Source organism: Gallinula chloropus (assembly GCF_964237585.1).
Source record: "Gallinula chloropus genome assembly, chromosome: 1".
NCBI classification, from domain to species: Eukaryota; Metazoa; Chordata; class Aves; order Gruiformes; family Rallidae; genus Gallinula; species Gallinula chloropus.
Genome location: NC_140085.1, coordinates 22560242 through 22584329, shown reverse-complemented (window position 1 = coordinate 22584329; position 24088 = coordinate 22560242). Strand labels below are relative to the sequence as shown.

General features: G+C 39.8%; 1 protein-coding gene across 2 annotated transcripts; it reads left to right on the top strand.

Moving 5' to 3' along the window:
* Positions 1-947: 947 nt before the first annotated feature.
* Positions 948-23400, top strand: RIC8B (RIC8 guanine nucleotide exchange factor B). 2 transcript variants are annotated; one of them, XM_084268450.1, is made up of 8 exons: positions 949-1521; positions 4549-4643; positions 9205-9358; positions 9688-9783; positions 12333-12477; positions 12621-12765; positions 14495-14614; positions 22296-23400. In XM_084268450.1, exons 1-8 carry the CDS (start codon positions 1045-1047, stop codon positions 22405-22407), a joined length of 1344 nt encoding a protein of 447 aa, XP_084124576.1. In that variant the 5' UTR covers positions 949-1044; the 3' UTR covers positions 22408-23400. The 2 variants fall into 2 exon arrangements, with proteins under 2 accessions (XP_084124577.1, XP_084124576.1); XM_084268451.1 differs by lacking the exon at positions 14495-14614 and having other exon boundaries at positions 948-1521.
* Positions 23401-24088: the final 688 nt, after the last annotated feature.

The window sequence follows — 24088 nt, the reverse complement described above, 5'->3', positions numbered from 1 at the left end:
CTGTGAGGTACAATGCAGTTTGTATTGCCACTTTGGAACTTCTTTGAATCTATACTTCTAGCCCTGTTACCCATGAGTAGTGGTGTTGTCTTGAGCTTAAGGCATAAAACCCCTATGGATTCCTCCCCCATCAAGCAATCTCTTCTGTCCTCTCTTTTCTCCCTTTTGATTAATTATCTGATTGTCCGTTTCTGTCTTACAAAAGGTAATTCTCCTGTAATTCAGATGTTACTTTCCTGACCAGCAGATTCTTGGAGTGTTGTATTTCCTCATGCTGCATTTATGTGATTAATATTTACTCCTGCAGTCACGTTGGTATAAAGCATCAGTGAAGCATTTTAACTTCAAGAGCAGTCTGTGTTGACAAAGCAGCAGTCTGGCTGCTTTGGTAAAACTGCTGCAGCCTAAGCCTTCCAGTAGCACTGCATTGTTTCTGTGTCAGAGGTAACATTTAGAAGAGTTTTACTTAAGATGTGTGGAGTCTGTAGATGAGATTGAAGTGGCAATACAAATTAGAGCTGTTACCAGCTGAACTGAAACATCTGACTGAAACATCTGACTGAAACATCTTTAACTTATAATTTTGCAGGTACTGTAGTTGTAACTGTTCTGCTGTGGTGTAATTTTGAGAAAATGTGATTAACTGGCAATGGTGAAGAGGATCTGCCACTTTGCAAAGGGCTTTTGCATTTTGATGTGTTTGCATTGTATCCATGAGGAAAAACACTTTTGATGATCTTTGGAGGACTTTTGCAGTGTTTTTTATTTTGAAGAGCTAATACAGAATACGTGGTTTGTCAAGTCAGCTGAGAAGTCAGAAGTTATATGGAAGCTTAACAGAAGTAATTTCCTATTGCCACTGGTATTTTGATGCTAAAACTGTTCCTTGTTTGTTTGTTTGTGTTTGCATAGAAACTATGTGAGGGAATTCTAAACATCCTTGAAAAAGACACAAAAACTTCATGCCAAGTTGCCTGCCTGGAGGCCCTGCGGATTCTCTCCAGGGACAAGAAGGTTTTGGTGCCTGTAACCACAAAGAGGAACATGGAGATCCTTATGAGGCTAGCAAAGCTGGACACTGTGGAAGATCCTCTGGAGAGAGTGTCTGAATTTCCTGTTATAGTAGAAGCTTTAAAATGCCTCTGTAACATAATTTTTAATAGTGCTGTTGCACAGAAGCTCAGTTTGGAGCTGAATCTGGCAGCTATGCTCTGCAATCTTCTGGAAAAATGCAAGGACCAACAGCTTGTTAATGACATTAAATGCTTTGATTTGCGTCTCCTCTTCCTCTTGTCACTTCTGCACACAGATATTAGATCGCAGTTGCGTCAGGAACTACAAGGGGTGCAAGTTCTGACTCAGGCTTTGGAAAGTTCCCTGAGTGTAAGATGGACGGAAGAATATAAAGCAGCAGAAGACCGTGACAGGCCTCCTTTATCTTTGCAAGAGACAGATTGTGCCATTGAGGCACTAAAGGCTCTTTTTAATGTAACACTTGACAGTTGGAATGTCCACAGCAAGGTAAGGCTTAGCCCAAGTGTTTTCAAGTGTTTTATAATTGGTTTTGTTTAGCCTAGGGGAGCCAGAACCAGCAGTTAGGTACACAAGAGGCAGTTGTTGTCCAAGCCCCAGAGCAAGGATGTCAGTACTTTTGCTACTGTAATTTTGATGGGATGTGATTGCATTTTTCAAAATAGCAGTTAAAATAGTCTTGAAATGTTGCATCATAATTCCTCTGTATGCAGAGTAAGTCTGAGAAAATGTGTCTGTCTGAATTCCAGTTGTCTCCTGTATTGATGACCTTGGGCTTTCAAGAGGTGTTGAGTCTTTAATGTTCATGGTTTTGGATACCAAAATAACTTCTCTGTTCGTGTCATTACTTTAGGCAAAAAAAGGCAATCTGTACATTTTCTGAGTAAAGGGGGAGTAGCTTTGGTTTTATAATGCAAATTGGAACTGTTAAGTTTCCAAATCTGAAATAGTCATCTTTTAAAAGTCTGAGATTTCTGAAAGGAATTAAGTGGTGTTCACTACTAATTAGCTGGCTAGGAAATGCTATTTAATGTAACTGTATCAGATGGTACATCTCTGGAAATCCTGCACGATGGCAGTAGGGTAGTAATTAGGGCTGAGAAGTCTCTCTAGTTTTCTTCCATTTTTCTGATCATGATAAGCACATCATCTATAATATTTAACAAATAACTCTGAAGAACAAGTGGTACTGTTTTTAATATCTTTCTGTCCCAACGTCGGGTTTGGATTTAAACCTGATCTTTAAACCTGAGATCATGTATGAGAACACTTCTGTTGTTATGTCAGGAATAACATGTATCTTATTTTTCTCATTGCAACATCAGATCTATTTTTTTCTCTTGGACAAATATGCTTCATATGTGTTGCATCCCTAAATTTATAAACAGAAATTATAACTTTATTTGTTGATTAACCTAAGTCTGTGCTGCAGCAATAGCATTCAATAGGGGATCTTTCTTTTTAGTCCACGTCATACAGTCTCTAAAACAGTGCTGTTAACTTTTCACTGGGCATTGTAAATATGGAGAATATAAAGCTAAGAATATGTGTACACACGTTAAAATAGACAAATAATTGTTCTCCTTAGTGCATTGGGCTAAACAACAGGTAAGATATTAGTCATAAAATTAAGGAAGGTAAACCTGAGAAAAGTCTGAAACTTTGCTTTTGCTCTAATGTCTCAGGGATACGCTGAATAAGAAATCCTGAAATTTAAGATTACTTGGGTGGGGGGTATTAGCATCATACTTCAGATTTCAAGGAAGTATGAAGAAAGTGAGGGTTTTTTTTCGTTCGTTCCTATTCTGAACTTAGAGATGTTATTTTAAAATATCTTTAACTTTATCAGGGAAAGTTCTTTGTATAGACAGATGAATGTTTTGGAGGCCCTTGGTCCTCTTCCACTCTAGTGGAGAAAAATGACCCAAAGCCAAGTATATAATATATGGATGTTTGGTACTTCAGTGTTTGAGAAGCATCATCTTTGTGATTGTTACTGTGTGGAGGGAATAATGTCAATATCAGGTGCCAAGTTGGAACATGAAGCTATGTTACTTGTTTACCTCTTGAGAAGTAAGCTCTTGAAATCCAAATCCTGAAGTTGTTAAACTTGTACAAAATACTGGCAATCTTGAGAGGTAAAAAGCCCATTTTAACCCCAGAAGGGTGAGTGGGAGGCATCACACAATTGTGGCATTACCTGATGGGGTTTTGTGTGGCCACTGTGGAATGAGGGAGGTTTTGTCCCACAAAACTCCCTCCTTAAAAAGCTCAAGCATACAGCTATCAGGAAAATTTTCCTGCAGATTGGAGGAAATCCTGGTGTTAGCTGCCTTTTATCTAATTATTTATTTGGATGACAGTTTAATATATTCTAGAGTGTAAGAAGCTTGGTTTGTATTTTGAGGTAAATCTTTTATAACACCTCTTTACTAAAAGTTCCTAAAAGCAAGGAACCCTTAAATTAAATTGCTCTTTAGTTGTAAACTGTTAGCCAGATATGTTAGGTGATACTCGGGTTAGCAAGTATCCCTGTGGAAATATTAATGATCTCTGCAAAGAGTAAACAGATCATTAATTAAGTGGGCTGAAGATGCTGAATTTGAAGAGATTGCAAACAGTAGACAGGATGGAAAATAAAAGGAGAGCAGAGAGGTTAGGCATGTGGGTAGAAAACTAAATGAGATTCGTCCTGAGGGGGAAAGAACCATTTGAAACACCAGTATTTAATGACTGGAGATGGTTTCAAAGTAGCAAAGCCAGACAAGAGCTGCAGGTGGTACAGTTGGCAGATTTGGACGCTCCTGTTACAAAAGATGCATTGGGGTGCTTTGTGCCAGGTCAAACACACCAAACATACGATGGATGCCAAGAAAAGCTAATGAAAAAGGATGAGGACAAGTACACACACAGTTAAATGATTGCAGTTACTGGTGTACTTTTGTGTGGCTGCTGTCTGGTGGGAGATTGGAAGGGGGAACTGCTTGAAGAGAGCAGGAGTAGGGCAAATAGGATTGCTGAGGGCAGAGAAGTTATTGACAAAATGGTGAAAAGCTATCAATGGAACAGAAGCAAGTGAAATAGAAAAGCAAACGGGCTGGGTGGGGAATGAAACCGTTGGCAGCAAAAGGTCTAAACAAGGAGGAGGCAAATGAAATTAAGAACATATGTAATCTGAATGTGTTTACATCCAGGCGCCTCTTCATCCAGGAGGGCAGGCAGTGCTGTGTGGTAGGAATAGTGCTATGGAATAGAGCAAATGATTGTAACAAGGTTTTCTAGTAGCAAAGGCTCATTTAATCAGGAAAAAGTTGCCTGTGACTTCCACGGGGCCTAGTTGAAAGGTCAGTTACGTTGCATTCAGTGTACTCTAAGGTACAGTCCTTTATTGATAGGGATGGATGTTACGATCTAATAGGTATTTTCCATCTTTAATTTTTATTATTCTAGTGACCTGAAACCCCCACTTGCAATCTTCAAAATGAAAAAATATCTTCATAATTTATATTTATATAGAATGAATCTCATCAATTTCGTTACATGGCTGCCATCCTTCGACACTGCTTATTAACCACGGGCCCTACTGAGGACAAAACTGAAGAGTTGCACAGGTTGGTAGAACTGGAGAGCCAATCTATTTTCAAAGGGTATACAAATAGAATAAACCAGAAAAAAAGTAGAAAAAAACCCACTTTGCCTAAAATCTGAAGTGGAAATCTGAGGAATTATGAAAACTATTAATTTTGAGTAAAATATTGTTAACTTTTTGATGAAAGCTGTTTGTCCAAAATATTATTTAAGCATGTCCACTATCCCAGAGAGAAAGTGGCTGGCATGATTGCTATTTTTCATCAACAATAATGAAACTGACCTGTTCGAAATTGTGTGTGTGTGTGACTGAGGATGAAAATATCTGTGGAAGTTCTAGGGGTAGTGCAGTCTGAAGTGGAATGCAACTTCCGTTGGTTTGCTTAGAAGCCAATGGAAAAAACTGCATTTTGAGATTTTTGTGTGTAACTTTTGCAATTCTGATGGATTGGGATGGAAGTTGATCTTTTATTTCCAATACTTCTAGGCTGCTTTATTAAAAGTACAAATAAAGTTCCCTGGTAATAATACTGGGTTTTTTCCAGCAATGTATGAATCATCTTGCAGTTTTAGGTGCATTGGTTGTGGTTTTTTTAATTCAGTCCTGTGTCCAACTGTTGGTTATGTATTTGAAACCAATAATTCAATCAAAATTCAGAGTATTTTTAGTGAGGTGGTGCTTCTCTGTTCAGTGTTATTAGTTGGGTTTTTTCCATGACACCCTTATTTTTATCCAATTATGTCAGATGTTCACAGGGCCCAACAGTACAGTAGCTTCAAACACTATGCCATGTCATCACTTGGCAATGAAATGCCACTTTCTTCTCCAGAGATACCTGTATATCTTAGTGTAGGATCTTTTGAAGATCTTCTGAACCACAGCCTTCAGGAAGAAGGATGTAGCTTTTCACACCCAGCAGTCTTGAAAGTGTTAATTGATTCAATTCTTGGAGAGCTCTTAGAGGTCAACAGTCTTAGTAGGTGAACACTAGTATCTTGCATCAGAGCCCTTCTCAGTTGGTGCATACTAGTTTGGAATAATTTAGGATACTGCTGCAGTAGTTGCCATGACTAAAGTTAGTATTTAGTGTGTCCTAAAAGGCAGGCAGTGTTTTGTTTTTGCTGCTGCTTATGGTGAGAGTTTTTGCCCTCTCATCCTCCTTTAAGGGAGGGACCAATGGGAATAAGTTCCCCACTGCTGGGAAAATTTGAAGAGATTTGGGTAAATTCAACAACTAGAAGAAGACACAGATTGGCCTTTAGCATTTAAGCATGAATATACGTTATTATACAGCTGATGCTCTTCCCATGAAAATATGTTGTTTCCTTCTCCAGAAATCTGAATAGAGCAATCACCCTTTAAAATGTATCACCCAGTAAAATTTAGTTTGCGTGTGCTATTGCAAAAGGATGCATGTTATGTGGGTCCTTTTGGTTTTAGCTTTTGTAAAAGCTCTTGCAGATGGGATCCAAAAAGGGCTTTATATACTGAGGTAGCCAGCTGGGGAGGAGATGTAGTGTTGATGTGATTTCCTCCTTGCTTTTTTTCAGTCAGAAGGAATATATATAGGGTATAGAGATGCTGCCCACATGGACCTATGGAGACACCAAGTCAGGCAAGGATTCTCTGTATTTCTGATAAGAAGTGGAAGAGAAATGAGGATGGTTATCAGTGCCTTGTGACATTTCAGTTGTTTGCCCTTCTCCACCAGATGCGGTGTGGCACTGCATTAGTCTTTCTGTTATGTTGGGAAAACAGCTTTCTCTCTCTGTTAACTAACTGTAGCTAATTAGTTTAGCTCAAGTTGTTAGAAGAAAGAATGTAAACATAATATTGCTGCCTGTAGCGTTTGATCTTGATTTATTGTTACACTTGGTGCGTTTTTAACATGCTAGAAAAGCACTGCACAGGTTTTGACTTCAGCCTGTTTGCAGAACCTGAGGTTTTTTCTTTGAATGGTACAGGATGCAATAAAGGCTGAATAATGTAATATGCTTTTTCACTAAGACTATTCATCATGAGGCAGCTCTGGAATAGAAAAGGTATAGTCAGAAGTAATGCCCCTGTAAATCCTCAGAGGGATCAGGGGCTTGGATCAGAGGGCCCCACTTCAGTCCCCTGATGTATTTGACCAAAGAAAACTGGTTCCTGATAGAGGCTCCAATAATGAATGAGTAAACTTGTGTTAGCAATGTATAGCTAATACAGCATGGCTAAAGAAATGAGGCTGAGCCATCATTTGGGCTGTTCAGTATGCTGGACTTCAACCATGCAATCTTTATTGCTAGAGATGAGGTGTGAGTTGGAGAGCAGAGTGTAACTTCTTGCTCTGCTTTCCACCTGGAACCTATCAGTAAGGCAATTATGAAAATAATGTTAAAAACTAAATAAAGTGTAGACAGTGTTGACTGCAAAATAAACTTTATGAAGCATCAGGGAGACATAAGTATATTTTTTAGAATCACTGATCACTTGCACTTCTCTCAGTTTGTCAATCTGCAGAATGTAAGAAGCTTAAATGAATGGTTCAGACAGCCTGTTAAGCATGTGATGTAACTGCTTGTGCTCTGAATGTTTATTTAGGTGAGCATCAGGGTTGGATACGTGCCCTGAGCTGTGATGTACTGACTGTCAGTGTGACTCGATTCCTAATAAATACAAAGAAATTACCTATAAAAAAATCTTTACTAATTTAGTACCTGGTATTGTTGTCATTATTGTGGTTGTCATTACTTAACATTTGAATATGAACGGCTTAAAGCACCACATATTAGAGTGAGTGCCATTTTTGCCCACTAACAAGGTTTTAATCAAGGCATTCAGCAGCTCTAAATAGGCCTTTGCTCCTGAATTTGCATATCAGGAGGGGGCTGGGAGCATGAGTGGGTGGATGTCATGTCCCAGTGATTAATGATCTCTAGGAAGCCGAAAAGGGGAGAGTAATATACGCAGTATTTCTACCCCCTGGAGTAGGAATGCAAACACTATTGTGCAGATCTGTGCATAGTCACTGACTTCCTGGTAGCTGGAGAATTTCATACACTCCTCTACCACAAATAAAACTGTCAGTGGAGTGACAAAGATCAGAAAGCCGGGCTTCATTTATTGAAAAGAATAGCTCAGACACAGTGATCCAGAAAATTAATTTTGTAGGTGTTTGGGAACTTGGTTGTTTAATAAGAAACTGGTAAAAAGAGAACTTTTGATAAAAGCCCTGAAGCCACCAAATATTTACCGAATTTCAGTCTTATTTTGTTTCTGTCTATTTCTGAATTATCAGAGAGGAATAACTTCCATGATATAAAAGACATATCTTAAACAGGAATTAGAAACAAAACAAAGATAACAGGCTTTCCAAAAAGTAAAAGTGTCTGAATTTCAATTGCTAAAAGAGCAAAAGAGAGATTGCAGAATGTGGAGCAGCCACCCAGTCTGATCAGACCAAACCCGGCACATTTATTAGAAACCCTGTTGCATTCGATTGCCATAATTTGCTTTCTTTTGTAGTAAACTTTTGTTAGAATTGGATTCTTAACATAAAAACTGAGGGCAGCTTCAAAGTAAATATTACTAAAAGTGTTAAATGAAACATGTTTGAAAAGTTTTTCTCTATTCCTGGAATACTTTGCCGATAGGTAAAACTTTGCTGCTTTGAGGTCGGTATGTGTAAGCTTAAGTAGGAGTATTTTGAAATAGAGCCATTTATAAATTTAGTTGGGCATCAGCAAGTAAATAATGACAGAATTTTAACTCTGTGGCATCAGTGTGACTTAGCCCCATATTCAGGATGAGTACAAATGCAAGCCTGTATAATGAAAGCAGGGTAGGTAGCAAGCTCAGGGACGTGTGCCATACAAGAGACCCTTGCAAAGTGAGTTCCATCTTAGTCTGTTATAGAGGAGGGAGGGACACCATGATCTAATTTAAATCACTTAATGTATGTGGGAAGCACTCCTCCTTGTGCTTTTTAGAGTGCAAAGACTGCCAGTTACCGAAAGGCAGTGCTTGGTAAATAAACAAGAATCTCTCTCTCTGTTTATCGTGTTTTTTTCCAATATGCATTAAAAGCCTCTGTGTCTCCTGTATGCTGCAAGCTGAGGGACAGTGGAAATATTTGGGAGGAATTGCCACCACCCGCACCCCACTATTACAGTTAGAGGTGTTTTGTGTGGAGTGCTTTGTCATATCAGTGATGACAATACTGATGTGTTGTAAAAGGTTTCAAGGAGGAAAAAACTGAGTGCTGCAAATCAATGTGAGAGTTCCCCCTGCTGTCCTGCGAACTCAGCTGCTGTAACACAGTGTGGCATCTCTGGGGCAGGATGCTGTGGGGGATGGAAGTAATAATGCACTGCTGCAGTACAGCTTTGGAGATTTTCTCTTTTCTCTTCCTAGTTTGTTCCAAGAGCCAACATGTGGGTGGTAATGTATGCCACCTTTTTAAAACAGGGTAGAAAACAAAGCCTTGTTTGAGTTGCAGGGCCTCGTTTTGGTTGCAGTTGTACAAACAGTTTATGGTGAGTTGTACTCTGTTTTTAATTCTTTCTTCCAAATGAATAATGAATTTTTAAAATCTGTTTCAGCAATGCAATCAACCTCTTAAGCAATGTTCCTGTTTCTTGCTTGGATGTTCTCATTAGTCCATCATCCCAAGAGGAATCAGATATAAAATACAATGGTATGAATATGGGAGCAATTCAAATTTTACTGGATTTCATGGAGAAGAGAATAGACAAGGTATGGGCTGCAAAGAGTCTTCACAAAAGGGGTCTCCCTCATTAAAGGAAAAAGTACAGATACGTAAAACTTCTTCCAAACCTTTTGGACAGTATTTAGCACAAATATGGATGTGCTGGCTTCTAGATTATGGAAAGTCAAACTTGAGAACCAATTCCTGTGAATATCTGAAGCGTACTTGCTTGTGACAGATGTTTGGCTTTCTGTTTATATCTATGTAAACTTCACATTTTGGCTGTCATATAGGACTTCAATGAAGGGCTTAGAGGATTTGAAAAGGAAATTTTGCTCTTAAGAAATTGTTTTGTTTGTATTTGTTCTTTTTTTAGGGAAGCAGCTATAGAGAAGGTTTGACTCCAGTTCTCAGTTTATTAACTGAATGCTGCCGAACTCATAGGGATATCAGGAAGTTTATCAAAGCTCAGGTAAAGTAAAATACTCATAAAAATTCATATGTGAAGCTAACGATAAATGTTTTTGAGGTTTGTACATCAGAGCAGGACTGATACTTTGAAAACCCACAGAGTTCTCTGCAGTATTGTTTTCTGTTAGATCTCTGACGAATATCAGCTACAGAAATAATTTTCCGGTCATGTAAATCGATAGATACAGTGGCCTGAGTTCCACAATAAGTTTTGTAGAGCTGTGAAATAATAACATTAGGGGTTCTGTGACTCTTGTGTTCATGTGAGGTACCATGGATTATGTGACATAGGCACAAAGGACAGAGTGGTGCCTGTTCCCTTACATCCAGTATGTAAAAAACCCCCACATTTCAGTGCAGTTAATAAAGCTTTGCAAAGCTCTGTGGTAGCCAGTGAGTCTACAGCTATTTTCATGGGTTCTGCTTGTGCTGGAGTTTGACATCAGCAGGCGGGAGTCATTGGAACTGAAACTTGTCTGTCAGCTGTTCAGTCAGAGTAAAACTCTGTCCCTGAACAGAGGCACACTTCATCACTTGGTCTCTTACAAGAGCTGTTTAATACAGTACAGGCACTGGGTAGGCTTTTCTACAGGAAAAAAGATTTCCAAGCCATGATCTAAAGAATCTCTATGGCTTGGTGGTGGGGTGTGGTGGGTTTTGTTCTGATGCTTTTCCTGAAGTGGAATGGAGAAAAGTTAAAAGATGAGCAAGGGAGAGGCAGCTGAAACCAGCTGAGGAATATTTTTTCTTGTAAGCTACAGTATATTTTGGGTTGAATCTTAGATGCTGCTCCCAGATCAAAGTGGTGCCCAAATTAATCAGTAGAGTTTATAATGGAAAAGAGCATATTTTGCATATTTTTTCTACCTCTTTCATCTATACCAGGAAATAGGTTTTGAGGAATTTAAGAAACTCCTTTTGGGTGTTTATTGGTTTTGTTCAGAGCAGTTCTTTCTTAGGAGACTCTTCTAATCTGTTAAGTAAAAAAAAAACAACAAACCAATAAAAAATTTAAAAAAAAAAAAGAAAAGTTGCAGAGCCAAATGTTCTGAAGTTGGAAAATGAAGCTGTCTGTGTGTTTTTAGGACATCTCGGCATCTAGATGTCAGGATATAATTGCACACTGTCTCTTCCCACTGCCTCATATAGGGCACAGAAAGGATGGGTGCTGCTAACGGCATGACCGGATGTTTGATATTTTGAATTACCCTCATTGTTAAGTGTTGGCCTTGGGCTTTATTTATTGTGCACTATTCAAATCCTGATCTGAAGACAGAATGATTAATTTCCTCATGGACTGTCATGGCACTCATCACTGTGTTAGTATTCGAGTATTCTAAAAACATTAATTCATTCTTACAATGCTCTGTGAAATGGCAGTCATGGTACTATTCCCATTGGGGACAGTAAGCAGGGACAAAGTAAAATGCTTTTGCTGATTGTTTGAATACTTAGTTTGAAAAAGCCAGGGTCTGTTTTTTCCCAAGTAGTCAATACTGTAGCGTTCATATGTTTAAGCATCTGTTCCCAGTGAGTCCCATGTCAGTAGTAATTGTGCACTAATTTTGCATAAAACATGTAATTTTTACATTAGACACCTAAAAGATAAAGGACCTGCAATTTCTTCTGAGGATTAGGGACGCCTTTGGTTTCACTCCCTCATTGAAGATTCATTCTTCATTCCCACTCAAGAGCTGTAATTCTTACAGGAGACTTCAGACCATTAAATATCTTGTATTACAACCCAGATTTGTTTGCAGATCATATCATATCCCTTGACTGTGAAAAAAATTACAGTAGGTCTTGAGTGCATGTGCAGGAGGAGGTGGAAGTTAGGTTGCAAAACCAGCCATGTCTCAGGCACCTTCTGCCTTTCTTGAGGGTTGAACTTAAGAACATTAAGGACATTTAATGAGAAAACAGTGTGTTTGAGGAAATGCCAAATAGCGTTTGCTCCAAAATCTTTTTGAAATGTAGCTTCAGCTTTTAAAAGAGTGTTCTCTGGGAGCAGTACACATTTCCTCTATACATGTAGGGCTAATTTTTGAAATTCATAATTCATGGTAGTCGAACTTGCCATGTGACTTATTTTCCTGCTTTTTCACTGTAAGTATACTCATTGTTCTGCATAAACTACACATTATGTTAATATTGTAAGTTTCCTTAAGGTGAGATTTTTAAAGCTTTTACCAGACACTTGAGGAAAACAAAAAACAAAGAACATGAGGTTACTACCACCTGTTAGCCAACTATTTTGGGGCAAACATTTGTGGTCTTAAACTCCTAATAGTTGTCTGTTCTTTCTTTAAGTTTACACTTGGGACTGAGTCCTGTCTGCCCAGGATGACAGACCAGAAGGTCTGAATATGTTAAGAAGCAAGACTCATTACTAGTGCATGTAAGCATAGTTGGGTTGGGTTTTATTTTATCTTTTTGAAGGAGCAGAGCTTTTTGTATTTTCTTGTTCTGTTGGCTGTGTTTGCTCTTGCAAGGACTGGGTAGCTCATTGCCATGCATTCCATGCTGGGGTTCCTTTTTGTGTGCTGCCAGGTGCTGCCTCCGTTACGAGACGTATCAAATCGTCCCGAGGTTGGCACGACGGTGAGAAACAAGCTCGTGCGCCTTATGACACACGTCGACCTTGGAGTAAAGCAAATTGCAGCAGAATTTCTTTTTGTTCTTTGTAAAGAAAGAGGTAAACACTACTTTTTCTTCCCCCTTCTTACATAAGGTCTTGCTGTGATATATTTGCTGTAACTCTTGATTGTTGCAGTGCTATGCTGGGGGAAGTTTGTGGGTGCTGATAACTGAATGACTTTTGTGTATCACTCCTTGCAGTTGACAGCTTGCTAAAATATACAGGCTATGGTAATGCAGCGGGATTGCTGGCAGCAAGGGGACTGTTAGCAGGAGGAAGAGGAGATCATTGGTACTCAGATGATGAAGATACCGATACAGAAGAATACAAATCTGCAAAGCCCAAGTATAGTATTGTTTTCAGTTCTGTATATCCTGTTGCAACTTAGATGTTTTGACATAATTCTTTTTTGTTTGTTTCACCTTTTCCAGAGAGGCCACTTTTAGAATTACACATACTTGTATTAACTGCTGTCTCCTGCTGACTTCATTGTCTAATTATTGAGAAAACAGCCTTTAATAGTGACCATCATATAGTCAGATGGCTCTGGGGGTGGGAAATGAACCGAAAAACCCTCTATGAGAATGATTTAGCTTCAATCTGAATAATTGTCTTGAATTCAAGTGTGCAAAGAGATTTTTGAGCAAATTTTAGAAAAAAAAATTGTGGGGCATATCTCTGTAACAAAGAAAATAAAGGTGTCAAATGTGGGTGAAGATTTTAAGCAGGACTTTGTAGAAAAGGAACAAGTCAGTAGGTCTAGTTTCAGTCAGGTTGCCTGGTACTCACGTTTTCCGGAAAAGTCAAGTAGATCCCATAAGGAACTATGGAAGGAGTAAAATAACTTCTGTAGAAGTAATACATCAGGAATCCAATATATTTGTTTGAAGGATGCAGTGAGCATATAGAAGCTCTGTCTGTTGATTTTTATTAACTGTAATTGATTTGGTGTTAGAGGTTTCAGTTTGTCACGTTACATCTACAATTTGATGCCATTTTAAGCAGGTATTGAAATTGTCAATAGTGGGCATCTGAAGCATGTTATTTTTCTGCTTTACTCTGTTTCCCTTGAGCCATACATACACGATTAGGTATGTCATGACATGATTAGGTATGTCATGGGGTGGCTGTGGCTTATTGAAAGATTCTTACTGAGGAACACAAATGAAAGATGGGATTAAATCTGTGAGAAGTTACAGGATTTATATTGCTTCTGTGGTAAGAAATAGATTCTATACCAGGAGGTTTCTTTCTATTTCTTCTTGCTCTTTTGTCTCTGCACTTCTTCCAAAAGCCTAACATCCAGTTATGTGCATATGAGTGAAACTATGACATCTGTTTATTTAAAGCTGTCAGTTGATTCATGCATCTGACTTTTCTGTATCACTGTTAAAATTTGCAATTAAACTGCTTGAAAGGGTAATTTGCCCTGGAAGTGTTCTTTAAAATTTCTTCTCTGCTTTTGTTACCATTTCTGTTACTGTTTCTGTGTCGCTGTTCTCTTGGTTTAAGCATGAAAATACAACTAGCATTGTGAATACTCAAAGCAATCTTAATTTGATTTGAGCAAAAAATCACAGGAAGAGAACAATAAATAATTCAACAATGGTTCATGAATAACAAAATGTAACTAGAGCCTCTACTTTTAAAATTAAGCCTGTGCAGAATTAGTTCCAAACATGTATCTGTCATCCTGTTCCCCACCTGTTCCCCACCTGCTGATGACATTGTGATGATTACCTTCCATTTTGCCTTTACTTCCAAACCAAACCGCTTGTGTATCGATTATTATGTAAGGAGTGCTGGTGGACTGTGTATTTCTGGGTAGCTGACCAGAAATTAACACAGTGAATCAACAAGAAGATAATGTCAGGATTCACAAGAAAAGGCTACAGAAAATGTGTAAATCTGAAGGCTGACTATTTATGGTAAAAACTACCATGTGCAGTTCAGACTTAGTTCAGTTTTAGTCTTGGTGGTTTCTGGTAGTGTGTTCCTCTTTCCTCCTATGAAGACAATAGACAATTTACTTATTTCTATAGAAACGTTAACTGTATTGTTTTTCCACCTCCAGCATTAACCTCATCACTGGTCACTTAGAAGAGCCCATGCCCAATCCGATGGATGAAATGACAGAAGAACAAAAAGAGTATGAAGCTATGAAGCTTGTCAACATGTTTGATAAACTTTCCAGGTATTGTACTCTACCTGCTTTTGAGGGACACAGCTCATATCCTGGCTCTTTACTAAGGTCTAGTGCTTCGAAATAGTCCTATAATCAACTTCTTTGTCAGATTAAGACCACGTTAACTGCAGGGAAAAATGCTCAGCACTTCAAAGAACAGAGAGATATGTAGCAGGACTTCAGATGAAAGCTCTTTTGGAAAGGATTGGACAGCATGAGAAAGATCTGGTGGTGAGGGAACCTGCTTCCTAAATAATGTTAATAACAAGAAGAATTTCACCTTTTAAAGTGGGGGAAGCAATCCAGGCCCTAGACAAGCGTACTTGTATCCAAGTCAATGAGCAGCATCTCGTGGTGACTGCTTATGTCTGCTGCTTATATGAAGAACAAATACAATGTGAAAATAGTTGTTACCAGAAGCAATGGATTATATAAATGGAGCAATGAAAAGGGAATTTACAATTAAGAATTATTGTGCATTTGTTAATGCACAAGGCTCGGATTACACATGAGCCTTGTACAATTTGTTTTAAATGCCTGAGGTAATGCTAGAAGAGAAAAGGGTATTAATGTGACAGAAAGGTGTACATTATTGGTACAGAAAACTGATTTTTATTTCCTAACTTTCTACATACAAGAAGGGAACAGACCTGTGCTGTTAGCTATAGCTATGTTTTCTCTTTGACTCAAGATGTCTAGAACTTGCTGGTTTTTCTTCCCCCGTCCTTGCAGCCTTATTGGAGCGATCGCTTAGAGCTTTTCTGTGTAAGCCAAGTTTTATGTTCTCAAGGAACACATGATGTAATACTGATATTTACCACTGAACTGAGCTGTAGGAAGTTAGGTAAATATATGTGGGCCATTGTTCGAGCATGGGAAACCTCAGCACCTAGAAAAGTGTTTGTGTGTTATGAGAGTCAGTTGATATTCAGATAACAAGTTGTGCTGAGTGAAATTCAGCAAAGCCAAATATTTTTACACCTCTAATGAAGATGGGGTGTGCAGCAAAGGGTAAGGAGAATCTGGATTTTATGCTAGTTGCCAAGACAATTATAGGCAGGAGAGAAGGCAGGGAAGGATCACCAAACAACTGATCTGAGACTGTCAGTGACGTAATTGGATACTTTTTCATGTTATTTGCATGTTACAATCTTTTCAATAGAAAAAGAAAAATGCAGTGCACATGTGATCTTAATTGAGCTGCTGTGTAAAGTGCAATGAATGCTGTATGAGCTAGAGAATTAAGATGCTGAGCATTAGGGGTACCACAATAAAATGACTAAATGGCCTAAAAGTTTTTTAAAAGGAAGATTGAGACGGGAGATAAACCAAGACTGAAGACAAGTCAGTTGCTCCCACCACAGCAGTTACACAAAAAGTCCAGTGGCCTCACTGAGCATAAGAGCCTTTTCAGTTTGGAGGACTGGAGACACCTGCTGCGTTGCCAGCTACAAACTGACAGTCACTAAGCAGCTGGTGCCCTGTGTCACTACTTATCCTCTCCGCCAGTAGCATTGCTGGGGAGTGAATGGAATAGAAAAACTTTGGAAGTAAGTTACCTTGGGCCTTCTGTGTCAGTTACACCCACCTGCAGTTCCTTCTGTGGTGCTCAGGCTGCAAACTCCTCTGGGCTGGGACTCTTTGTTGAAGGCCTTTGTGTGGTTTGTAGTACAGCGATTGCTGTAGGACAGTGTTGTTGATGTGACCCCTTTAGGAGCTGTGATAACGTGAATAAAATCACTTGACTGTTCTTCCCACCCTTTTTGTTTTACTGAAAATTGAGAGCGGGGGAAATGCTGGCAGGAAAGGAAAAGAAACTGAGACTTGGTTTAGGGAGCCTGTGGGATGCTTTTAATGAATGTAACTGAGTGCAATTGTGGGTTTTGCAGATGTTACATGAAATGGGAAGTGGCCAGCCTTGTATACAACAAAGAGTAACATGCTGAATAGTAGTGGGAGTCCCTCCATGTTTTTGGAGTTCAACATTTCTGCCTCCAGCTTGAGCTTTTCGGTGCTGAGAGCTTTGAGAGGCTTAAAGCTGCCAGTGAATGTACTTGGTTTGCAACCTACCAATTTAAACTAGAGGTTGTTTTGATTGAGTCTTCAGTTGATTCTGGGTTTTGAATTTTGCTTTGAGGCAGACTGCTGGTGGCAGGTTCCCTACCGTAGGAGGGGATATATACCATGGAAGTTGGACACAGAACCAACAGCTCCTTCTCATCTTGATTGAGTTTATGTAAATTTGTGTCACTTGAACAAGAGCTGAGAGTGAGTGTGCATGAAGCACAGCAAAACTGATTTGGTTAGTACACTTGTGTTGTCCCAGGAAAGGAAGCTAAGCTCTAAAGAGCTAGCATGAGTGTACTGGAGAAAGGTGTGGGGATTAAAGAAAAAAGGTGAAGGACTGACAAACTTGCCTCCCTTCCTGATCGATGAGGATAATCGGGCCGGTCTGTCACTGGCATGTTCTAGATTTGGCTTTGACTGGCTCCCTGTTGCTTGTGAAAAGTTACCTGGTGATGGAATGAACTTGGAAAACAAATTTGCAAAATAATACTGCTTCAGTGAGAAGTTACAGCCTTCACTGATGGCTGCCAACATTTCACACTGTACCCTTTGCACAGGTTTTTTGAAACTGGAAGGAATACAGTGACATTTTCTCCCTTGGTCCAGAAGATGTCAGTGGATTTTAGCGCTCCAGTTTTCTCTTTATTTATTATTCTTCAGTGCTGATGCACCGAAGAACCGACACTGCTGTGAGGTGACATAAAACTGATCCACACTTTTGGTCATTTCAGGTCTTACTTCCAAAAGTTTTCTTCTCTCTTAGGTTGTTGATGTTTAGGCTTGTTCATGGAGTAATTGACCGCTGATGAGAATAAATTAAAATTAATCACCTAGTTTTGTTTTTATCAAAAAGTATGAAGGAAAGCTGAGTGTTGTTTGTGAACGTAGATTTGGGTTCTACAAAGGCTTTTATAGAAAGTAATAGTATGCTCAAATTTGGCTGGATGAGGTTACTTTTTAAAAACATCATATATATTTTTATGTATATATATATATATATACACACACACACACAAACACAAAAATCAGAAGTGTAAATGAAGATGAAAAATCTTGATTACTACAGCTCCTAGGAAATATAGATGTTATTTAAGTAGTTTGCTAGAGACCTGAACTTGGCTCTGAAGTAATTCTATGGACTTTGCCTGCAGTAGGGGTTGATAACTACGTAGTTGATCAATTGCAGATTGGTGACTGTAAATCAGTGTTCTCTCTGTGATGCACATATCTGAGCTTTGAAAAACTCCCCAAATCTGAAAAAAGATTTAACCTTTCATTTTTGCAAAATATCAAGTTAGCCACCTTTAAATCATCATTGTGTGTTATTCTGTCTGGGTTTATATCATAGTTTATTGGAAACAGTCTGTGTTAATTAAAATGTCTGGAAAAAATGCCAACATTTTTTTCTATTATAAATGATAGGTAGAATTGTATATTAATTGACTAATTTAAAATGTCAGAATGCTTTTTTCCAAGCCAACCTTGTATTTATAGCAAGAATCCTTTTGCTGATGAAATGGTCTCCAATTATCACAGCTTGGGTTTTGTTATACATTGAACAGAAGTCAACAAAACGAGTATGTAAGAGAACCTGTCTAAATAAGCAACCATACTCATTAAAAACACAAAATTAATCATAGGATGAATGAAGAAGGCAATGTTACATAGATTTTTTTTTTCCCCCTCCTCTTTCTAATCATAGAACAAAACAATGTTACATGAAAGGATCGGAACTATTATGTAGTATTCAATTATAGGGAGGTGAATAGGTCCCGTTCTATCAAAGGAGCGGGCTGGTGTTTGCATGATGGCTGTTTCATTACAGGCACTGTCATTAGGGCCCTGTGTCAATACTGCCTTCTAGCACATAGAGCAGGCAAGAAAGAGTTACCCTTCCAAACAAGGGAGTGATTTTTGAGTCGTTATCAAGCTAAATGGCAAGCAGGAAGCCAGAACTTCTATAGATACATTTGAAGGGACTCTTGGGAGATCTGGAAGTGGGAGAAGAGAATGCATTTTACCAACTGTGTCATTATGGCGTGTTTCTAAGTACCCTTGAATAGAATGCTTTGTTTGCATTAGAAAAATAAATGTTGCAAGAAGGTGTATTTGAGTATATGTGAGGTCACATAAGGATGTTCACATAGGTATAAATATGCACATGGTGTGTTTGTATATACCTCAGAAGTATTCCCACTGCCACCTGCTGGGCTGAAGCGATCCCTCTTCTGCCCTATAGATGGACCATAAACATCCAGTTTCTGGGTAGTGAACCATCTTCTGAGGCAATCCGTGCCAGTTTCCTGTGCTTCCCTTGCCACAGTGTGACACTAGGCACATCCTCAGCTAGGATGAGTTTTCAAAGCTCAGCTGAGGTCTCTAAGCAGTCAGTGCTATGTGGGCGCATAGCTGAGGCTGGCAGAGCTGAGACCCTTCACACCAGGTAAGGATCAGCTCTGTGTGCTGCTGAAGTTAACTGAGAGATGCCCCTTGCAAACTCACCCAGAGTTCTGTAACTTAGCAGATCATTGATCCAAACTTCTGAAGCTAGCTTTGTAAGCAGCCCAGATCTTTTCATCTGTCTCACTCTGTAATTTTTCCTCTTTGAAAAACAGGACTAAGCTTGTACAGTGTTCAGTCATGTCTTCACTGGTAAAAGGATGCCATTTTAGGGCTAGATTATTGTTAGGAAGAAAATAGGCTGACCCCTGTTTCTCCTCCTGCCTCTTCTTCATGTGCCCTAGAATATTTCTGTCTTCATACGGTTCAGCTAATTTAGGTAGCAGCTGTCTGAGGAAGGATGTATGGGGCTCAGTCTCTAGGGCTTGAGAAAGAACAGCAAACTTGTAACAACCATCATTCACCCCATTCAAGGACTTGCAAAGCAGGAAGCTCATGCAGGAGGGAAAGGTAATTGATAAACATCCTTGTTACTCTGTAAATGTGAGATCAGCCCAGGTCATGGTTGAAGACCAGAGAGGAGGAAATGCATTGGGAATGAACCTCAAATGCAGTACAGCACAGACTGTGATGGGGCACTCTGACACCAGTACAATGAGCTGAGAAACAGGCTTCAGAGCATCAGGAAAGAAGACACAGATGCAACTTCAGTGACTCAGACTTTGACACCACATTCTCATGCAAAACTTGGTGCATTTATCCCTAAAAGACCCCCCAAAAAAACCCACAGACCAAGACTTGTGTCCACAGATGTGTCTTATCTCTTGCATCTGCTCTTCAGTGTCTCTGCAGATGATTCACCCTGAAAGAAAATGTTTCTGTAAAGTTCTGGAGTGTGTGTAGCAGGATGTAGAAGTCAGGCATGAAAGGGAAGTTGCAGAGAAAGAGCTATTTCTTTATAATTGTCAAACGATGAGAGAGAACTTCTTGAGAATATTTCCAGATACCTTGTAAGTACCCTCATGTGAGGAGAGGGAGGTTCACACAGAAGGGCACCTTGCACCTTTGTTTTCCTGTGCCTTTCTTTCCTCTTCCTTGAACTGTTTCTTTATCCTTTATCCTTTTACTAATCATTGTAACTTATTTATTAATAATGAATTTTAAATAGCAAGTGAATGTGGTGATTCTACAACTTCTGGCTGCAATGTTAAATGTTGCAACCTAAGATTTTCTGTTGTGAGGGCAGCTTAGAGTTCTCAGCTTAGAGGGCAAGCAAGGGTGGGTTTTTTTCTTTCTGACTATGTTTTTACTTTTCAGACTTAAAAAATAGGAGCAGGGGCTTACTCTGTAGGTTGTTCTCAAAAATGACTATACTAGATCACTACAGAGGCTTGAACCTGATTAAGTGGCACTGAAGAATTGTTGTGAGACTGATGACAGAATTCAAAGGACACTTGTTTTATATTGTGGTGTTTAAAACTTAAAAGCCAAGGTTTTTTCCTGTAAAAAATGTCTTCGCTATTAGACACAACTCCAAAGCACTCCGGCTTTGCCTTTGGGGGACCCCTACAGCAGGCAGGGAGAGTTCTGGTCCTGCTAGGACACTAGATCTGCAGTCGTCGTTCTTTGAGCCTCTTGAGTCTGTGTTTGAGAATTCTTTTGATCTCTCCTTGCACACATCTCCAGCAGATACTTCAGATACTTGGGCAGAATCTGCATCCTAAGATCACACTGACGGCAAGTCCTCTTCCTTCAGGCAGGCCTGCAGTACAGCAAGCTGTCTCCCAGGCTGTTTAAAGACAGAGCCCACCCTCACACACAGGCAGACCCCAGACTCTGCTCTTTGGGTATAGTCATGACAAACCTCCTTCCCTGGCCCCAGTGTCCCACCCAGACCCAATCAGCCAGATCACCACTGTTTCTCCATATCCAGTTTCTCTGGTGCGTTGCCATGCGGTGGGCAGTGGGATCCATGAGCTCATCACCGCAGCACCCGGCGGCCACGGCTGTGCACAGGAGCTGTGTTCCTCCTGTTGGACTCGCTGTTCCTGAGCAGTAAAGTCTTGGGACTGGCTGTGCTCTCAAGCAGCAGCTAAATTCCCTAGTGCACATTGGCCGTGTAATTCCGGTGCTGCCTCCCTTGCTGCTCCCCTGCTTGTGTTCCCGTCACGTTGCCAGCTGCGTGCGAGCCATTTGTGCCCCGTTTTGTGCAGCCCACGTAGTGCAGACTGGGCAGAGAGCTGGTGCCATGCCTTAGCTTCCCCACTGAGTGATGGAGTTTTGTTGTCTGTGGCTCGGGAGGGTGGGGTATGTGTGTTAAATCCAGGGTTTCACAGGGCTGCCGCTCAGGCAAGGGGTAAATTGACATCAAGCCTCCGCTCCTTTATTTAAGGTGACTCCTGAATATTTAAGGTATTCTCCAGTATTTACTTTTTTCTGTGGAAAATCAAAACGTTATCTGTGCCCTTACAGCTTTTGCCATAATCCACATATAAATGAGGTGATAAAAAGTATGGATTAAATAAATCTTTGCTAATACTTTTTGATTGGCTTAATCAATAATTAATCATCTCTTAGATGAGGCTGTAGCTTGTGGAGTAGATATAATTGGATTAACTGCTGAGAGGCCTTTGGAGCTTTGGAGAGATTAAAATGGCTGTCAATCCTGTAATTAAACTGCCACAAACAAAAGCAACAGCGTTAGAATCAGGCAGCTTTTTTTAAGTGAATCAACAAGTCCTTACACACCCTTGGTAGCAGTGTAGGCAGAGGCTGTTCTGAGTTACTTCCTTCGACAATGCAATGAATGTGTATCAAATCATCATTTTAATCCCCTGGATGTGTATCAGCCAGGATGGCAGGTGGAATTTTAGGAAGAAATGGCTGCCAGAGAAGTCTTAGAAGAAAAGCTGGCTTGTGTATCTAAAAACAGTGAACCTGCTCCTTGTCTCGAGCCTATTAGGCACTGACTTTTCACGGTGTCTTTAATTGGCGAAGTAGGTTTGGCCTACATGAATCAAGTCTTTATCTGTCCTGCTCTTCCCCTCCCACCTATTTTGGAAGGTTTTTTATTCCTCTCCCTTCAAAACAGAGGCCTTTAGCAGAAATAACTTCCTTTTAGCAGCTTGTTCTGCATTAAAGCATGTACTGTATGTGGCTGTATTATACACGTGTGAATTGATATCTCTGCATATGCTAATAAACTGTGTTAAATCTCTTACAGAGACGAGCTTATCAAACCAATGGGAGTGAAGCCGGATGGTACAATGGCTCCTTTGGAAGAAGCAGTCAGCCAGTACCATACCAACAAGCAAGACAGTTCAGATTCAGACTAAAGCATCACCTGCTTCATTCTCCTCTAATCCACACTTTTCCTTAGAGCCACATCTTTTATCTACCATTTAATCCTCACATTAGGCAGCATCACATTAACTGTTCTATTACTGGGATATTTAAATGATGGATCCTGTGGTGTAACGTCTCATTTTTTATGATGTCTGTTTAAAGAACAGATCAATTTATTAGTTTGTTACCTTTATTAATTTAAAACTAAATATATTTCAAAGGGATAAAAAATGAAAGCCTGCAATGTAAAATAAGATGCAAACACTTTAATTTTCCAGAATCCTGTTTCCTGAACTGTTAGACTTTCCTGGTTTTGATTATTTTTTTTTACTGTCTGCCAGTCTCTCCCTTTACATAATTGTCATTAATGAAGTGCGTTTGCTTAATGGCATTAGGAGCAGCGGGTGTTAAAACTTAGAAGCCTGACTGACCTCGCAACGCTGCTTTAACTGACGCTCAGCAGTGATTCCCGAGCTACCCTGTTTAAAGTATCTTTGGATTCCTTACTGCTCCACACCTCTGTGGTTAAGCTGCTGCTGAAGATTTTACCAGTATGTCAGTCACTGACTGCTGCTAAAATTACCTTTAAATTGGGAACAAGATGATACATGTTGTGTGTACTCCCTCCCATTAAGACCACATGAATACACACACACACCCCCTCCCATCTTTGGTTAAGTAAAAACATCCCTATTCAAAACAGCATTCAAGTACATACACTTAAATGCTGCGGTGAATGGGAGTGGGCTGAAGTGAAGTGCATGTGCAAGTGTTTTACTGAATTGGGCCCTGCTTTTGGAGATTAACGGGTGTGCCTCACTTGAAGGGAAGTCAAACTAATCAACAAAGAACTGTTTCCTCTTAGGAAGAACGGGGGAAGCGGTGGGATAGAAAATTGGAAGGTGGGAAGGAGAAGAAAGTGTCACTTTGAACTCTGTACTCTTTAAAAACAAAGATTAAAATTTTAGGCGTGTTGGACTGCTGTTGTTGCCTCTGTCTGCTTGGTTTCTCTCGCTGTGTTTCTCCCAGTGTGAATGACACAAAGAATAATCCATGTTCTAGTTTGTAATTTGTTTTGGGGATTTTTAGTTGGTTGGTTTGTTGTGCTCAGAAGCATACAAATCATAGAATCACAGAATTGTAGCACTGTCTGGGTTGGAAGGGACCCTTCACATCATCAAGTCCAACCATCACTCTAACATGTGTTATACTACATGCATGTATCATAAGAGAAGTCAAAGACTACGTGAGGGTCTGCATCCTCATTATAAAAAAGGCCAATATGTGTCATTAATTTGGTTATTCTGGAACCAAGACTTTAATTTTGGACCAGGCAGACTACAGGCAGATGTGGAAACCACTGGCCAGCTGCAGTGGGCTGACCATGAGCCACTCATGGTTGGTGAAGGTTCTCCAGCTTGTCTTTGTTTCCTACAACTTGACGCTGGTTCCCTGAACTAAGAACATTGGTGTTCAAAGACCACCAGGAGCACTTGGTACAACTCCACCCCGTGGCTTCCCACCTGAGGAGCGTACATAGATCTCCTTAGACTTCCAAAAGGACTAAAAAGAAAGAATGCACTACTGTCACACTGCTGTCTTCTCAGCAGTAAATTTATTCTCCCAAAGGACGCTGCCCAGCCATAGCAAGGCTTTTAAAAAATAACAACA